The following is a 16,032-nucleotide window of genomic DNA, read 5'->3' on the forward strand; positions in this document are numbered from 1 at the left end:
GAGCGGGTCCTTATGTCCTGGTAGCTTTAGTAGGACTTCAGCTTGCACCTACAGTTTAGTAAACACATATATGTTTTACTAAAAGTAATTCTTTTTGTAATTAGAGCAATACTGACTAATCTTGACACAACTTTGTAACTCTCTCTAACCAAAAAGAGAGTCATAGAAATTGCTGCAAACCTGGTAGCTGTTCAGAGAGTCCAGGGTGCCATAAAGGGTCCTACTGTGAATGATAAACTGTCCCTTATATATAAGTAATGCTTTGGCCTATCTGTGTAGATTTGCATTGCTTTGTAATACTATGGCATTTCCTTAAGAATAGTTGGCCTTTTAAAAAGAAAAAAAAAAAAGTGTGGATGAGAATAATGCTAGGGTACAAATCTGCTACAGGCATTGGTAGCACAGGAAGATTTTTTGAAATACCAAAGCGTAAATAACAAATAGATTTCTTTAAATTAGAATGAAAAGTTTTTGTTTATTTAGGAAAAACATGGATGATTTTATCTTCTAGATGACTATTTTAAATTCAGTGCAAGCTGGAAATGGCTGAAACCTACTGGATGATTGTTACTTTGTGCAATGAAATGATATAATTCTGTGTCTAAGCTAAGTAGGCATTCATGGTCCGCAGAGAGGCCAAGGCTGAAAAGATACAAAAATTCAACCTAGATAAACACAGTAAAATCAAACTTGATATACAGTGAAGCACTGAGTGTTCCGGTTCTGATATTTAAAAAAAAAGGAAGAAAAGAAAAGAGAAAAAGAGACAAAACCAACTTCTCTTTCTGTTTAAAATAAATGAGACCAGCTTGTGTCCTGACAGGAATCTATTTGGGAAAAGTAGATATTGGGGAAAGTGTAATGCTAAATCTTTATTTGTTCATCTGATTTTTTTCATCAGATTCTGATGATCTGATTTGTTCATCTTTTTCATTAAGATGAGATGAAAATTACAGGGTTTTGATAATTTTTGTTGTCAAAACAGAATTGTATGAAGCCATCATACTAAAAGTTTTTCATTTGTAATATGCTTAAACAAAGGAATGTAGCCAAGACACAAATGAAAAGAGTCTGTAAATGATTATACTTTACACTGTTATTTTGGTATCTCAGCTTTATATTGCTGGTGTAATGTAAATTGTGCATTAAGAACTCAGTATCAGGTACTTATATAGCACTTCTGATCCTCTGTAAGTGATGGAGGACACCATTCTTTCTGATTCTTCATAGATTAGAATCTGTTATCGAGATGGCAGCTGATGGGACCTAATCCACCTGTCAGTGTACATACAACTTCCACTGACATACGTGACTGCAAAGATGATGCGATGGTGGGGGCCTTATGAGGTTACTACATTCTCTGAGAGTTTATTTCTATGCCTGGTAGGATTTTAAATTGCAGAGAGTTTTAAATTCATTTTATAAACGATTTTTTTAATACAATTTTAATCTTTTGCATTATTAAGATACATTAAAAATATTCCAATGACTGAAAAACTGTGAAATATTTTCATTTTCTTTTTCTGTGCATGTAAATTCAGTATGCTTTTTCCTGATGCATCATCTTATCCATAGATAGCTTATTCTTTCATTAGACAGTAGATCAACAGTTTTAGAGTGGGCATTAGCGCAACTTCCAGATTGGTTTGCAGGGGCATTTATGGTGGCACTCATTTTTTTGCAAGACATTGTGTGATGGTTTCACCTTCTGCGTTCTCATAGCAGTATTGTAAGGAATTCTGACAGAATGAATGTGAATGACACTGCTCTGCTGCTGCCACATGTCAGCTGAGAGCCGTGGTGCCATCCTAGCACTATTTCTGTCTGAAACTACGTAATTGAACTTTTCTATAATACCACATTTAAGGTTTCATGCCTCAGAGAATGTCTACATCATACAGGATTTATATTCAGTAGATGCCACAGTTTAAAATTTGTATTTTCTGAAAGCAAGGATGCTTTTATTCTTGTGGTCCTAAAACATTTAGATATTTGAAAACAAACAACCTCTTTTTACTCATAAACAGGACTGAAAGTAGTAAAAGCAGATACCAACATGCCGACCCCCATCAGCTTTGTCAAGAGGATTCTGACGCTATGTGGAATGAACTGGCTTTTTTCAAAAGGGAACACAAAAAGCTGTTGATTGAGAAGTGAGTTCGTTTCTTAAATGGTGTTTACATAAAGAACCATTCTGCTGTTTTTTCTGAAGGTAGTGCTTTGCAGGCTGCATAAGAGGAATTTCTTGCAAAATTCCAAGATAAAACCATCTTCTACCAAAAGCAGAAAAGGAAAACATCAGCTCTTTTTTTTTTTCCTTTTTTTTCACCCCGCCCCCCTTAAATCAGTGACAAGTTACAAGTTTGCTAGCACTAACAGAAACTGTATTCCATGATCTAGGGATTGTGTTAATTAATGTGGCTCTCATCTGTTGGAGGTGTCGCTCTTCATTAGCCTGTATTTTACACACTGCCGTGCTTCATTTTTGGAATGAGGTGGTGAGGGGATAACCTAGCCAGCCATCCTTGTTTGATCTCTGTGATACATACGCAATGCAGAATGCCTCAGCTCTCTTGGTTCCCTGCCCTGTCCTGCTAATCCCAGCTGAGCTCATTATGGTGTAGCCTTGCTGCTACTCCTGGAGCCAGAGCTGTCCAAGCTAATTACTGGTAGCAGCAGAGCTGCCTGTTAAGGGTCTGGTGTGGATCTGCTAACATGGTCCTTGGTAGTGACCTGCAAAAAGCACGAGGGAGTTGCTCTCTTTCTTGCTGTGCACAGCCTGTCCTTTGGGTTTAGTGCTGATCCCTTCACACAGCTCTTTTAGCTGTAGTAAGTGTAAAACTTGGTGAAGGAAACTCTTACTTTGGAAAACATACAGTTTGCTGCTTTGATCTCATAATTCATAGGCTATTATACTCAGCCAGGCAAAGTAAGAAAATGTCCTTTTATACTAGACAAAAGGAAGTTAGCATGGTATAATTAGCCCTTTCCTGGTATTTAACACTTTCTGTAAGTCAAGTTGATTTTTTTTTACTTAAGAATCAAGACAACGTAGAAACTTTTATTCAGACTTTGGTTTTGTCAGCATTAAAGAAAATGTGTTTTCCCAATGGGTCTCAGTGTAAACTGATTTTGTGGAGATACCATGAAGGCTGAAATCACAGAATTTAAACAGCAGCAAATTGTTTTGTAGTATGTAAGTCCTTGTGTTGCCCATAAGCTGCTTTAGCGTATTACATACAATATTGCCAGTAGCTGTATTGCACGGGGTATTCTTATATCCGCCAGTTACAATTGTGTGCCTGTTCTTGTCACTTCATTGTCACATCTTTGTTTGCTGTTTTGAAACTATCACAACAAATTATCACATGTATTTCTTTTGTTTATTTTGATTTTTATGTAGGGAAGAGCACTTTCTTGCCGTACATGTTATTGCAGTTGTAATTTTCCCGTCACTAATCAACACATGCACCACAGGCAACAGTAACTCAGGAGCAATAACATAAGCCTCTCCTTTTCACACAAAGCCATGAAAGAGAGATTGCTTACGTATTGTGCACACCCTGAAGGCTGGTACAGTTGGACTGTTTTTCTGGAGCTCCTGTGCCGTCACATTTATGGGGAACACTTATACCTGGTACATTGCAGATCAGTGGCCTTGACTAGATTGTGGTGAAGTGGCATGAGCAAACAGTTAAGCTCTTCGAAATACAGAATTATTAAGTCAAAATAAGTTCTTAAAATTCTGCATAGTACTTAGCAAGAAGCCATTGCACCATTGTGATCATTAAGGTGAACTCCTTGTGTGGGTTTAGGTGCTTTTTACTTCTAATGGGCAATGGTGCTTATTGGTAGTTGTCGTAAGGAAGGAATGAATACGTAACTCCTGTGTTTTTTATATCTGCCTTCAATGTCTGTCTCTAATAATGACTGTCTTTAATTTGTTGAAGCAAGTCAGCATTTCAAGATCTGAGCTCACTGTCTTAAGAAAGTCAATACTAAATTTAGTGTACTTTTTAGATCTGTGGAAAGGGCTTCTTTATATTGTATGTATTCTTTCTTAAGCTCTATGGTTAAAGGGCATGATCTACAGAGTTGTACCAATTACTTACATTAAATATGTGTAATTTCTGTCTGTGACTAGGCCAGAGAGTGAATGTTAGGAAAACAGGATTGTTTGTTGTTGTTTATTTGTTTTACCTGTAAGGAAGATTTTCCTCCCTTCCTCCCTCCCTCCACTTCCCTCCCCTCCCCTCCCCTCGTATAGCAATGGTGTAAAATGTCTTTAACTTGCACATGTATCGCTCTGAAAACAAAGGGATAATAAATAAAGTATAGGGTAAAACCAAGGAAAGCCCGTTGATGCATGTCCTAGGCTCCAAAATGCAGTCATTACCAATATTAGCACACTGTAGACAATCAGTTTGTAAGTTGTGAAATCTGTTTTTAAGTCAGGAAAAGCTGAAGTTGCTTGGGAAGTCACTTCTTCTGATGGTGCCTAACTCCAAATCCTGTTGAAGTTGGTGGAAAGACTTTGTGTCAGCCACTACTTTCTGTCAGGTCCTTTTGTAAAGCTTTCTTCTCATCACAGGCAGGGATTGCTTTGACTTTTATGTAAGCTATTGAACACTACTCACCTTTCAAGCTGGACACTAATACAGAAACAAATATAGGGTTTAGGACTTAAATTTAAGCACCTCTTTTTTAAAATGTATGAAGTTTTCTGTTTTCATGAAGTTCAGAATGCCTAATGTCAGAGTTATTTTTTGGAGAATGTTGATGCAGAATGCGGGGCATTGTTACTACAATTTTTTTATTTTTTGATTAGTAAAGAATAGTAAGTGCATGTTGTATTACTTTGCAATTAATAGAGGAATATGTTTCAGAGCCATGGGTTGCATCCCCTCCATAATTAATGATGTATAAATTTGACCCATTTGTGCATATAAAAGAAAGTATCTCTATATTGTTACAATCCCATACTAGATTAGTAAAATATAATAATCAATAAACTGTGATTATTTAGTGTGTGCTCAATGCTTTATGCATATATTTCTCTTGAATTTCCCAACATTCCCCTGGAAGGAAGAGGATTTTTTTGCTATTAATATGATTTATCTTTATACTAAGTGCGTTACAGAATAATTATTCTCTAACTTTATAGAAAATGTTTTTAGTCATAGTTTTACCTGACTTCTTCATTAAGCCTCCTCCCCTGCTATTTACTCTTTCACAAAGAATAACAAATTATATTCCACAATGTATATGGTGTGGATTGAAAGCTGCATTTTTAATTTTATGAGTTATAAAATCACCTTTTTAAAATTCTTTATTATTAAAAACAAAACAAAACAAAAACAAAGGTCCAAAATTTAAGTTCACTTTGAGATCTGAGCCAGTAGCTAAGACTACGACTCATAGTCTTAAGAAATCCTATAGCAGCCACCAGCTAAACTCATGCCACAATTGAAGAGTTGCAAACACAAACAAAAAGAGATAGTTGAAATAAATTTCCTAAGTATTCTTTGAAGTGTTTATTAATGCTAATGGCCAAGTGAAAACAATTCCACAGCTCTGCTAGGGTGTCCCATTTTTATCTTCTCACATGGATGATTTTCCCTATGAGGTATGCAATACCTGTGTTATGCTGCAGTCATTTCCTGTTAAGTACCATGTTATTGTAGGCTACAGAAGCAGCTATTGTATTGAAGTTCATGTTTTGTGTTAAGAAAAACATGGGATTTGATCACTTTTTCTCCCCCTTAAGCAAACAGAAAAACATAGTAGTATTCAAACAGTAGTTAACACTTAGCTTGAGCAGGAAAGTGACCCATGCTTGTATAAGTATAATATTTTTATTTGAGCTGTATGAAAGTGCTGAAAACTTGCAAGAGAAAGATCTAGTAACATAAAAAATTTGAAATTTCTTTTATTCAGCTGTGCAGCACTAGTGCTTTCAGATTCAGCATCTTGAAGCTGCATAGAACTGGAATATCTTCAATGAAAATAGGCATATCATTTTACAGATAGATACATTTTTATAGATCTCTATATATAAACATACACACAGATATATTTAAATCTAGTATAGTTCTCAGGTTCTTAGATAGGTTATTTTTAATCTTGGCTATTAAGTGCTAAATGTTGTCTTGCTTTCTATAGAATTGTATTGACATATACGTCCTTTGACATTTTCTTCCCACATTAGTTAGAGGCATCTTTGTATCTATATTGTTTGGATTTTGCTGAAATTAAGGGTAAATTAGTATGTAGCATGTCCAATTAAACTATTACTTGGTTGCAAGCTAGTTAATTTGAACTACTTTGGTATTTCCATATTAAATTCGTGTTTGCTGGAGTATAGGGATACCCCATCCATTTGGCCTTTAATGTACAGGCTTTGGAAAGGTATAGTTGACTGTATATAAACTATTGTGGAAGCTTTACAATTTTACATCTTTTGTTCTGGATTACTTTGTGGGAGATCTTATAAATGATACCAGCAGCACTGAATTATTTGACATAGTACATTCTTTGACATAAGGCATTATGACATAAGTCATTGTCTTCACAGCTAACTGGAAATTGGTTGTCTGTATGGTATGGTCATATGCACCTTGTGATAAGGAGGAAACGTTTATAAAGTGAAAGAGATAGCGACATCATTCAAAGAACCTTTGGTAGTTATTCTTTCCTCTGAGTGCCTGGGTAGCTGTGCGTGTCTTCCATATAGGAAATGTGCTCTGGATCTTTGAAGCATGTGGAATCACTGCAAGCTCGGTAGCATCCTTACTCTGCTATAGCAGCAATTTAGTAAGGGTTTCTTATTAGCTTTGCTTTTTTAGGAAAACAAGACTTCATGATTTCTGCTTTTCTTATTCTTTGTAGAGTCAAAGCAACTGTTCTATATCCTGTGTAGTGGTATCTCACCAGCCAGCTGGCAGGAGCCTAACTTGGGACCAGCAGCAGCATGTGATGCCTCTTGCCTTTTCTAGCTGTCAGAATGGGTATGGTGGAGGAAAGCTAAATTTACTGTTGTGGAATGGTGGGAGTAAGAAACACAAACCTAGGCTTTATTACTTCCTCTGCTTCTTGAATGTGTCTTTTTCTTTTTTTTCTAGAGAACCTGCTGAAAAAACACAGTTTTGATCACCTTGACAGTCTCTTTGGCTAAACAGGAAATATCTTGTCATCAAAGACTTCTAGTTTTTAAACTTTCATTGTTGTGTGCAATATCCAAATACCACAGTATTTTTTTTCTTTGTTCCACTCGAAAGCTACGTCGTGTACCAAATTAATTTGGAACAATGTGCAGTCATGCTACATCAGTGTTAAAAAGTATGACCTACAGAGTATAGCCCTTCTGACATACATGCTACATCTGTAAAGTAATCTTTCTGTTCTTCAGTTTTAGGAGTCCTGGGACATAGCAGGCTTCTTACTGCAAAATACTTAAATCTAATAGCTCAGGGCTCTTGTTTACTTTTTACTGCAATTAGTAATTCTATACTGCAAAGCCAAATATTGTTAAAATAATGATGTATTTGTTTAGGTTTTGGATGGATAAAAAGATTGCTAAATCTATTTTATGTTAGCTCACTGACATGGCGCATGCTTACTGACTGGAGTGAATGTTGCTCAGTGGAAATGGTGGTCAGGCTCAAGTATGAGGACTTGCAACAGTGCAGTTGTTGACTAAAACCACTACAAATAATTTAAAATGTAAGAAAACAGCAGCATTAGTTATACCACAGCGTGCAATTTTTAAAAGAAGTTTTTAAAGGACCAAAGTCAGAACTGTAAATACCACATGAAGTCATTTAGGGGCTTTTGCATAATTAATTCACACGGCCCCTTTTGTGAAGAGAATTATTTTCTCTTTTCTAGCAAGCTTCCAGTTACATTTTCACAAAGCACTGTGTCAGCTAACTGAAATAAATATATTGTTGTTTTCCAGTAAGAGTCATCTGTCAGGGATAATGAGATTAATGATCTTTAATTGTTAAGCTTGTCCCTAGAACTTTCCTTACCTGTGTCCACCAGATCTTGTAATTTCCTGTGTCCTGGCTAACAGACAAATTTGGGGGCTTGCTGTGCTTTTGGAAATCAGAGATGTTGATGTTTTTCCTTTGTTCCTCCTTATTTAATCACACTTTTCTTGTTTGCAGGTATTTGTTCAAAATCCAAGTAGTATTATCAAATCTCTGTAAGCAGCCTGTAGTATTTCAGTGCCTTCTCATACCTGATGAGACTGTGTCATACTGAAAACATGCAGTCATGCCATTAAACATTCTTCCATAATGCATAAGCAGGGAAAGGCAGATTAAAGTTGCATTAATGATAAAATTTGGGCATTGTCAGGGACAAGAATAGCAGAGAAATGTTGGAGAAAGATAGGGACTCTAAGTTATCTTCCTTTTGTATTGCTTGCTCAGAAGTATTGCCTGTCTTGCTGTTGAATCACAGTGATTTCTGTAGATTATCTGAGTGTTACAGAAATGAAATATTGTACTGTTGGTAAGCACACTGCTTGTGAGAGTGCTGTCTTCTTCTTTTCTCTATTGCCTAGGTAAAAGTTCTTCAGCATTTAGGTGGAAATGTCTGATTTATCGGTCTACATATATATGTATATATAAAAATAAAGAAGTACTGAGTGTATCTTGTGAAACTGTACTGAATGTTCATAGTAAGAAGCCTATGAACCTACAATCTGTAACACGAAAGCCCACCAAAGCTAGTAACATAAGCTGTCAGACTGCCATATTAAGAGACTAATGAGGCAATAATGAATACAGGTTTCTCTTCAACACTTGCTATGGAGTTCCTGGGAATTCTGGTGAGGGCAGCACTGCTTGGTGCTTTCTGGCAGCAGCTGAATTTAGCATACAACGCTAGTTTTCCATTTTCCCTGCATGGTACTGATTTTGGAAGGGAAATGGCAAATTTCCATGTTTAGGTATATCTCAGCTTTGCTAATAGCTATGGAACTTCAAGAACTGAATTTTGCAAAGAAGTAGAGACATTAAGTTCCTTCAAAGACTGCAAATAATGTTTTACAATGAAAATTATTCAGCAATGTTTATGTATTCTTGCCTTATCTCTTGAACTCTTTCCTAAGTGTACAGTTCTGGAATTCCAGAAACTCAGGTGTGGAGCTAAGTGGACCTTTATTGTGGCCCAGCATGAACTTTGTGATGAACTACTTGGCTGTCTTTTGCTGTGTGAGGTAGAATATGCATATACATACAAAAGTTTAACCTGTCTTAATGTTTTTGGATCTTCTTCTAATTTGTAAAGAATTCAGAATGCGTGATCTAAGAAGTATTGTTGTATTGGCTTTTTTCAAACACAATCACATCAGAATAAACATGGCATCTTCCAAATTTTCCTAAAACTCAAATATTTCAGTGTAAGAAATAATTTAAGAAATTGATTTGCATCCTTACTTTGCATTATTGGAAACTGGCTCCATACTAAAAACAGGCTGTACGTAATAGAGACTTTGGTGTGTTGGTCATCTAAGGTTTATATAAAGGTTAAAAGCACTGATGCGATAATAAAACTCTCTTGTTATTCATGCAGTGAAGTCCTCACCCTGTGTGCTTGTCTGAGTTACGTTGATCACACTGGTACCCCAGTCATGGCCCTTCAGGTTGAATCCTTTCTGAACTAACTACAGATAAACACTGTTTATGAGGCTGTTCTGATGGTCTTGTTATAAAGGAATTAAAAAATTCAAAATAAAATAATGAGCATAATTCACACAATGTAACTTTTTTTTTTTTTAAAACACCTTTGGTAAATCAGCTGGGTTTTGTGCTACAGTAAAACAAATTAAAGATTACTAAATGGTAGATAAAATTTTAGGCATGGGTTTCTACCATCCTTTTGGAAGCTAAAGGTTATGCTGGATGTTGAAACTATTTTAGTCACTAGTCACTAGCACATCTTTGGGTTTTGAGTGACTTAATTTGAAATATTTCTCAAAACTCATTCTTGACAACTATGACACTGCTCACTCTTTTGTTATGTGAACAGACATTGGATTGGTGTGGGGGGAGTTGCTTTTATCCTTTTTTGCTCCTGAGTGTGGGCTGTAAATCAGAGAGACTTTACTTAGCATCAACAGATACCGCTTCCTACAATTTTCATCCATCTTATAAGTGACTGAATTGGGAAACAAGAATGATAAAGACATATTTCTGGAAGTGAAGGGATAAAGTAAGATAGATAGCTCAATGACTCTGTATAGTCAAATACTCCATATCCTTGGTTAATTAAGACTACAAGTTTCTTTGTGTAAACTGTAAGTTTACAATTTTCTTCCTGTAAAGGAATTCCAGTAAATCATTCTGGATAGTGTGAATGTTCACAAAATGTAAGTAATGCTAGTACTTTTTGTTTTAGTCTTCTTTTGGCAGCATTATCCCCAGACATATGTAATGGTTTTTGCTCTCTCGCACAGTCTAGATCAAACACCTGCTCCCAGGTTTACTCTCACCTCCCAAGGCTGTCAGTTGACACATAAATATACAGACCCATGAAAAGAGCATATTTTGCCCTTACTGCAGGCAAATGTTCTTGAATCATAATGCTGTAGGAACAAATTGAAGAATTTCTGTCAGAGTAGTATTTCACATGTAAAAGTTGGATAAAGTTTCTGCATAGCTTGGTTCTCATGACTCTCAACAATTTTTGAGTAGTAGAAAATTAAAATCAGTGTTTGCATTATGATGTAACAGATTCCCCATCCTAATTTATGACAGCCTCTTCCTATATTTCCTGTGTGGGTGTTTTACAAAAGTATGCTTAATTTGCAAGTGCATTCTACTCTGGTTTTACAGAGTAGAATTTTTACCCTTTTGAAGACTCACGAACAGAAAGTACAATTCAGTTTTGCTTACTTAGAAGACCTTTCTATGTTGATCTGCTGTCTTTCTTCTCAAGCTCCTTTCTTTTCTGAGGGGAAGAAAACAGAGCTGCTTCTGCTGTCCCATTTTCTTTGCAGGAAATATTAGGCTATTTGGCTTAAGCTTTGGATAAGAAAAAAATTCCCTGGCACTACTTTGACCTGATGTCTTTAAAACTTACTTATTTTGGTTGCTGTAATAAGCAACACTACTGTCCCTTTTTAAGGACCCTGATAAAAAGCATGCAAAGCTTGCTTAGCAGCCTTTTTTCTGTCTGATTTTCTTCTTAATTTGGCTTTCTAGTCTTTAACAATCTTCCATGACTCTGGAGGAAAACATTTGAAAAGGCAATAGTTAACCTCTTGGACTCAGCGGAAGGCTTCCCTGACTGCAGCAGCTCCTGGACTAGCCCCCTGATATCTGTCCACACCAGCAACAGTATGCATTAGGAGATTGTGGTTGGTTCTGCTTATTTCTCCAAAGAGTCATCCTGCTGCAGTCTTACAACCTGTAATCCTTGGGAAGGAGTCGGTTTCCTCAGTGGGTTATTCCTTCTTATGTATTCAGCTCTATTAGAAATGAGATTCTCTGCTTGGTTTTATTTTCCAGATAAAATTCCCTGGGACAAATGGAAAAAAAGTCTTATTGTTTGTTTGGATGTTTATTTTAGACTGCCATGAGCCTGCTCTCTTAATTCCTTTTATCTGTATGCAGAGGAGTGTAGGAGTCTCCTGCTGGCCCTACCTGTGAATGCTGAAAGCTGCTGATGAGCAATAGCTGACTTATGGGATGTATATTACTCTGGAGGCAGTGGTTTGCTAGAGGACTAACTAGAGTCCTCTGGCAATGGTTAACCTAGGGTCGGCAACTCTTGAGGGAAGGAGCCCTTTAAACTGATAAGTGCAGAAAGAAAGTTTATGCTACAGTTCAGGCTATCTTTCTAAATTACCTTTTCTTTAATGCATTGAGACCCAAGTGCGCATGTGTATATGTACCTTAGATTTCGAGCTGTGTGAGGGCTCCTGATGGTATCTTTAGAACTGCTGACAATTAAAAATGATGAGTACTAGGAAATTTTGTTCTAGCAAGACGGTATATTTTGCAGAAGCCCTGCTTATATGCAGATGGTACGAGCATTTCGCCTATTCTAGTAACTTGATAAGTAAGCAACTGTTACAGAGATTTTCTTGCTGATGCCTAGCTATAATATAAAAGAAATCAGAAGTAATTCCTTTGGCAAAACTGTTTCTATAGCACAGTTTTTATTATGCTGCCTCTTTCTATATTCCAAATGGGTGAGTATTACAAAAATAACTAAATAATGGAGGAGTAATCAAAAGTATTCTATTGCCATAAAATAGAATTTAGAATATTGTATGATACTGGAAAGAGTAGATACTATAATTGTGGGTCAAGGTCAGTACCTTTAAAAATATATGCAATACCAACATAAACTATTAACTGGATAGGTTTGATCTCTCTTGATTTTTTACCACCCTTGTTTCAATATTGCCAAGTGAGACTGTGGCAATCATAGTTGGAGGATAGAAATGAAGCATTGGTACATAAAACAGGATGCTGTGTGCTTACATGCTCCTCTTGGTGCCTTTTGTATATATATGTCACAAGGAAGAAGAATGACTTTAATGAAGTTATTGATAGTAAAAAAAGCACTTTGAGGTTGTTCTCAGGATGTCAAAACAGGCATGATTCTACTTCTGACCTGCCATATTAGAAGATCCTGACAGTATTCTAGGAAGTGCCAGTAGATTCCTGCTAATTTAGGGTGCTGATTCCTGTTAATTCAAGGACTCGATAGCTTCTCCTTGGCTAGTAAGGGCTTGGAAGTTGTTCTCTGACCATGTAATCTGGAGCATCTAAGACTGTTGCTGGCCTGGACCGTTTCTTGTCAGCAGAGTAAAAGTATTTTGGAGTAGGTTATATTGTCAGAAGGTCTCTTTGGGTTTTCGACTTGTTTTGGAACCAGATAAGAAAATGCTTATTGTTGAGAAAGAATTACTGAAGAAATAGAGTCAAATTCTACCAGATACACTTACAAACAGCATAACCTCTCTATGCAGAAGGCTCAAGGCCATGAGGCAATTTCAGGTCTGTAAAAAGGTGAAAAACAGTACACCAGTTTCTAGACTTTGTATGGCTTTAAGTCACTCTTCTCTCATCTGATGTGCTATCATTTGAACTTAGCAAAGCTGCTAGAAAATACAACATTTGATTATAAAGAAAATCAAGGTGTTTTCCTGGAAGGAGTCATAAATTCTGGATTTTTTTTCAGTCCGCTAGTTTTATTACTCTTTCAAGCACATTGCAAAACCAGTCTTCTTTTCTTCCTTCTTTCAGAAATGGTCCTGAGCAGAAAAGTGTGTGTGTGTGAGCTGAATAAATATTTTAAATAAGATTTTCAGTTAATCTAACAGATATAGGATTAGTGTATTTGTTCTTAAAATTAGAAATAGCAATCATGTAAGTCACTCATAGTTATGTAACCTTCATTATTGGCAAATTTGATAGGGTGTTACTGTAAATTTTCAGGGTACATTTTTCAGTTAGACAGTCTTCTTTGGACTCTAGAAACCTTGACTCGAAACTAACCAGGACTGAAAAGACTTTCCCAGTGCCATCAGAAAAGAGTTGTTCACCATGTTTTGAAAACGTTTTATACCTTTTCAGCTTAGAAAAACCAAACCGAACTTATTGAAATGAACCCGTGTAAAGAATGCATCTAGATACAGGACAAGTGATAATTGCAATTTCAACATTGCAAGCTTTCAGAAGTGTCTCACTGTGTTAGCATTACCATTGCAGATATGAGTTTAGACTTTGAGTTTAATGAAACTTAATAAATTTTAACCGGGTGGTTACTTATTTTCTTTTCATCTGGATTGCTGGTAGGTATTCCTAGTAATGAATCTCCTTTGTCAAGTTGTCAGAATACTTCACAGTATTTGATAAGCATTTGCACAAAGGTCATGTCTGGTATCTCTCTATTGTTTTAAATTATATCCTAGGAACTTACCTTTTTAAAAATTGAATTAAATAGTAGAATGAATACACAGCATGAATGTGACAGAGACTTTAAAATACAGTAGTGGCCTTTGACTTTGTCAAGAGAAGAGGTGCAAAGATGTGAATTTATCATGAGCTGGACGTGATCAATTTATACTTACACTCAGGTTTGTTTGTCTTTCCTCTTGACCTGCATATTTCCATTGTATTCAAATCCCATCGTTTGTTCTTGAATTATGGTTCAAAGGTCTGTCTTCTCTGAGTCTATAGAACAAACCCATTTTTCCAAAGAAAAGATTTTTGTTTTCCTGTTATGATTACTATAGACTTTCTTTTGAGTTCTACATTGCTGTATGTGTTCAATTTAGAACCTTGATCACTTCTGTTGTCTAAGTTAGATTTTTCCATAGACCTCTTCTTTTTTTTTTTTTTCCTCCTGGTTCGTCAACCTGAACTGCAGGATTGCATAGTTTCTCCTTGTTCATTCCTTACTTGTTCAGTTTTTTCTTTTGTTGATGTTGCATATGGCTTGCTTAGCAGCACTTTGGTACCTACATACATCCTATTCCTCTTTTTGTACAGGTGTATCATCTCTAAATGAACGTCAGTCTCTAGCTCTTCCCTGTACAAACGGAGCTTAAAACCTCTTAGAAGGTTGAGGTTTTTTAATTGTGTAATAGCAGACATAATAGCGAGATCATGTTTATGAGATGCTGACTGAAAATAACACAAAAACTTAAATACAATCATAGAATTTTTAAAAATTCAATTTTAAAAAGCCAGAAAATTAGTTTTCCTCAAAAAATGCTGATTTATAAATTTCATATGCTATATATTTTATTTGTTTGCTCAAGCAAAAACATACATAATATGAAGAAGAGAACTAGAAAGCACCCTGTTTGTCAACTGATATATTGTCATGAGGAGATTTGTAAAAGGGTAAACTGAAAGCATCCTCCGTGTTCATGTTACTGCTTTACAAAGCAGACAGTTTACTGTTTCCAAATATTGGTAGATTTGTTTTTCTCCTGCAGTTCCTAAATACACTCATTGCTGAATTTCCCTCCTGGGAAAAGAGTTATACTCAAATACTTGTGCTACTCAGTATTATAATCTGAAACAGGAAAGATAATTAACCCAATCCACAATGTAAACTAATAATTTCTTTCACTTTGTTTAGTAACTACTGGATTTACCAGGAGAAAAATTATTTGATATCAGATACAAAAAGTTTAAAATATGCTGTTATTTTTGCTTTTCTTTTTAAGTCAAGCTTGTAGTTGTAAGTAATTGTAAAATGTGAAATTTGTGGAGCAGTCTTAAAAAAACCTGCTAGAAGCACAGTTAATTTGAGATTAACATAAGGCATCTAAAATATAGATCATCCTCAAAATTGCCTACTCTTGAAACATCTTCAAGTCCCAGCATTTCTACCATCAAAAGATGAAGGAGGCATATACTAATACTCAAAGATTTCTTTTCAATAGCCATGCTTCAAGACTACAATCAGCTAGAAACACTTTACACAGAAACTACCTTTCCACAGTAGAAATATCTTCAAAAATTCCATCCCTCAGCTTCAGTTTGTGTCTTGGATCTTTTCGGGTGACATAAACACGATGCCCTTTGCTCAGCACTTGCTAAATCAAACACAAGTTTTTCAATGCACAGAGAAATCCCCTTTCAGTTAGGATCAAAACCTGGCGCATTTCTTCTTTCCATTGTTTGATGTGTTAATTGAAACTGAACAATGCAAAAACTGATGCAGTAAATCCTGTGAGCATATGCTTAAGATAATTACAGCAAATATTAGCTTCATCTGCTAAAATAGTGTTTGAAGCTTTTATTCACAGTATCTGAACTTTGACACTGCTTTTCTGACTCTCTAGTTCCAGTAGGTTAGTATTCTGCATTACCACACACAGGGCTTATTTTTGATCCTTTGAGTTGAAGGATTGCAGAGGCAATCCTTCTTTCACCCTCAGTAAGTGAGGGAAGCATCTCATGTCACTAGAATCCGTGCAACTGGATCACAGGTCTATTCAAGTACTTAATCCACTTCGTAAAAGAGTTGAACGTGGATCATTTAAAAGACTAT

General features: G+C 36.0%; 1 protein-coding gene across 5 annotated transcripts in view; it reads left to right on the plus strand.

Annotated features, from left to right (window-relative positions):
- CNTLN (centlein) overlaps positions 1 to 16,032 on the plus strand; it is a 197,952-nt gene that overhangs the window by 101,936 nt on the left and 79,984 nt on the right. For 4 of the 5 annotated variants that reach the window (XM_075527374.1, XM_075527375.1, XM_075527378.1 and 1 more), the window contains one exon: positions 2,028 to 2,153. The exons of the other annotated variant lie outside the window; for it this stretch is intronic. In XM_075527374.1, the coding sequence (XP_075383489.1) occupies positions 2,028 to 2,153 (126 nt within the window). The remainder of the gene's footprint in view (positions 1 to 2,027; positions 2,154 to 16,032) is intronic. 5 annotated transcript variants of the gene reach the window in all.

Source organism: Mycteria americana, chromosome Z, assembly GCF_035582795.1.
Source record: "Mycteria americana isolate JAX WOST 10 ecotype Jacksonville Zoo and Gardens chromosome Z, USCA_MyAme_1.0, whole genome shotgun sequence".
Classification (NCBI taxonomy): Eukaryota; Metazoa; Chordata; class Aves; order Ciconiiformes; family Ciconiidae; genus Mycteria; species Mycteria americana.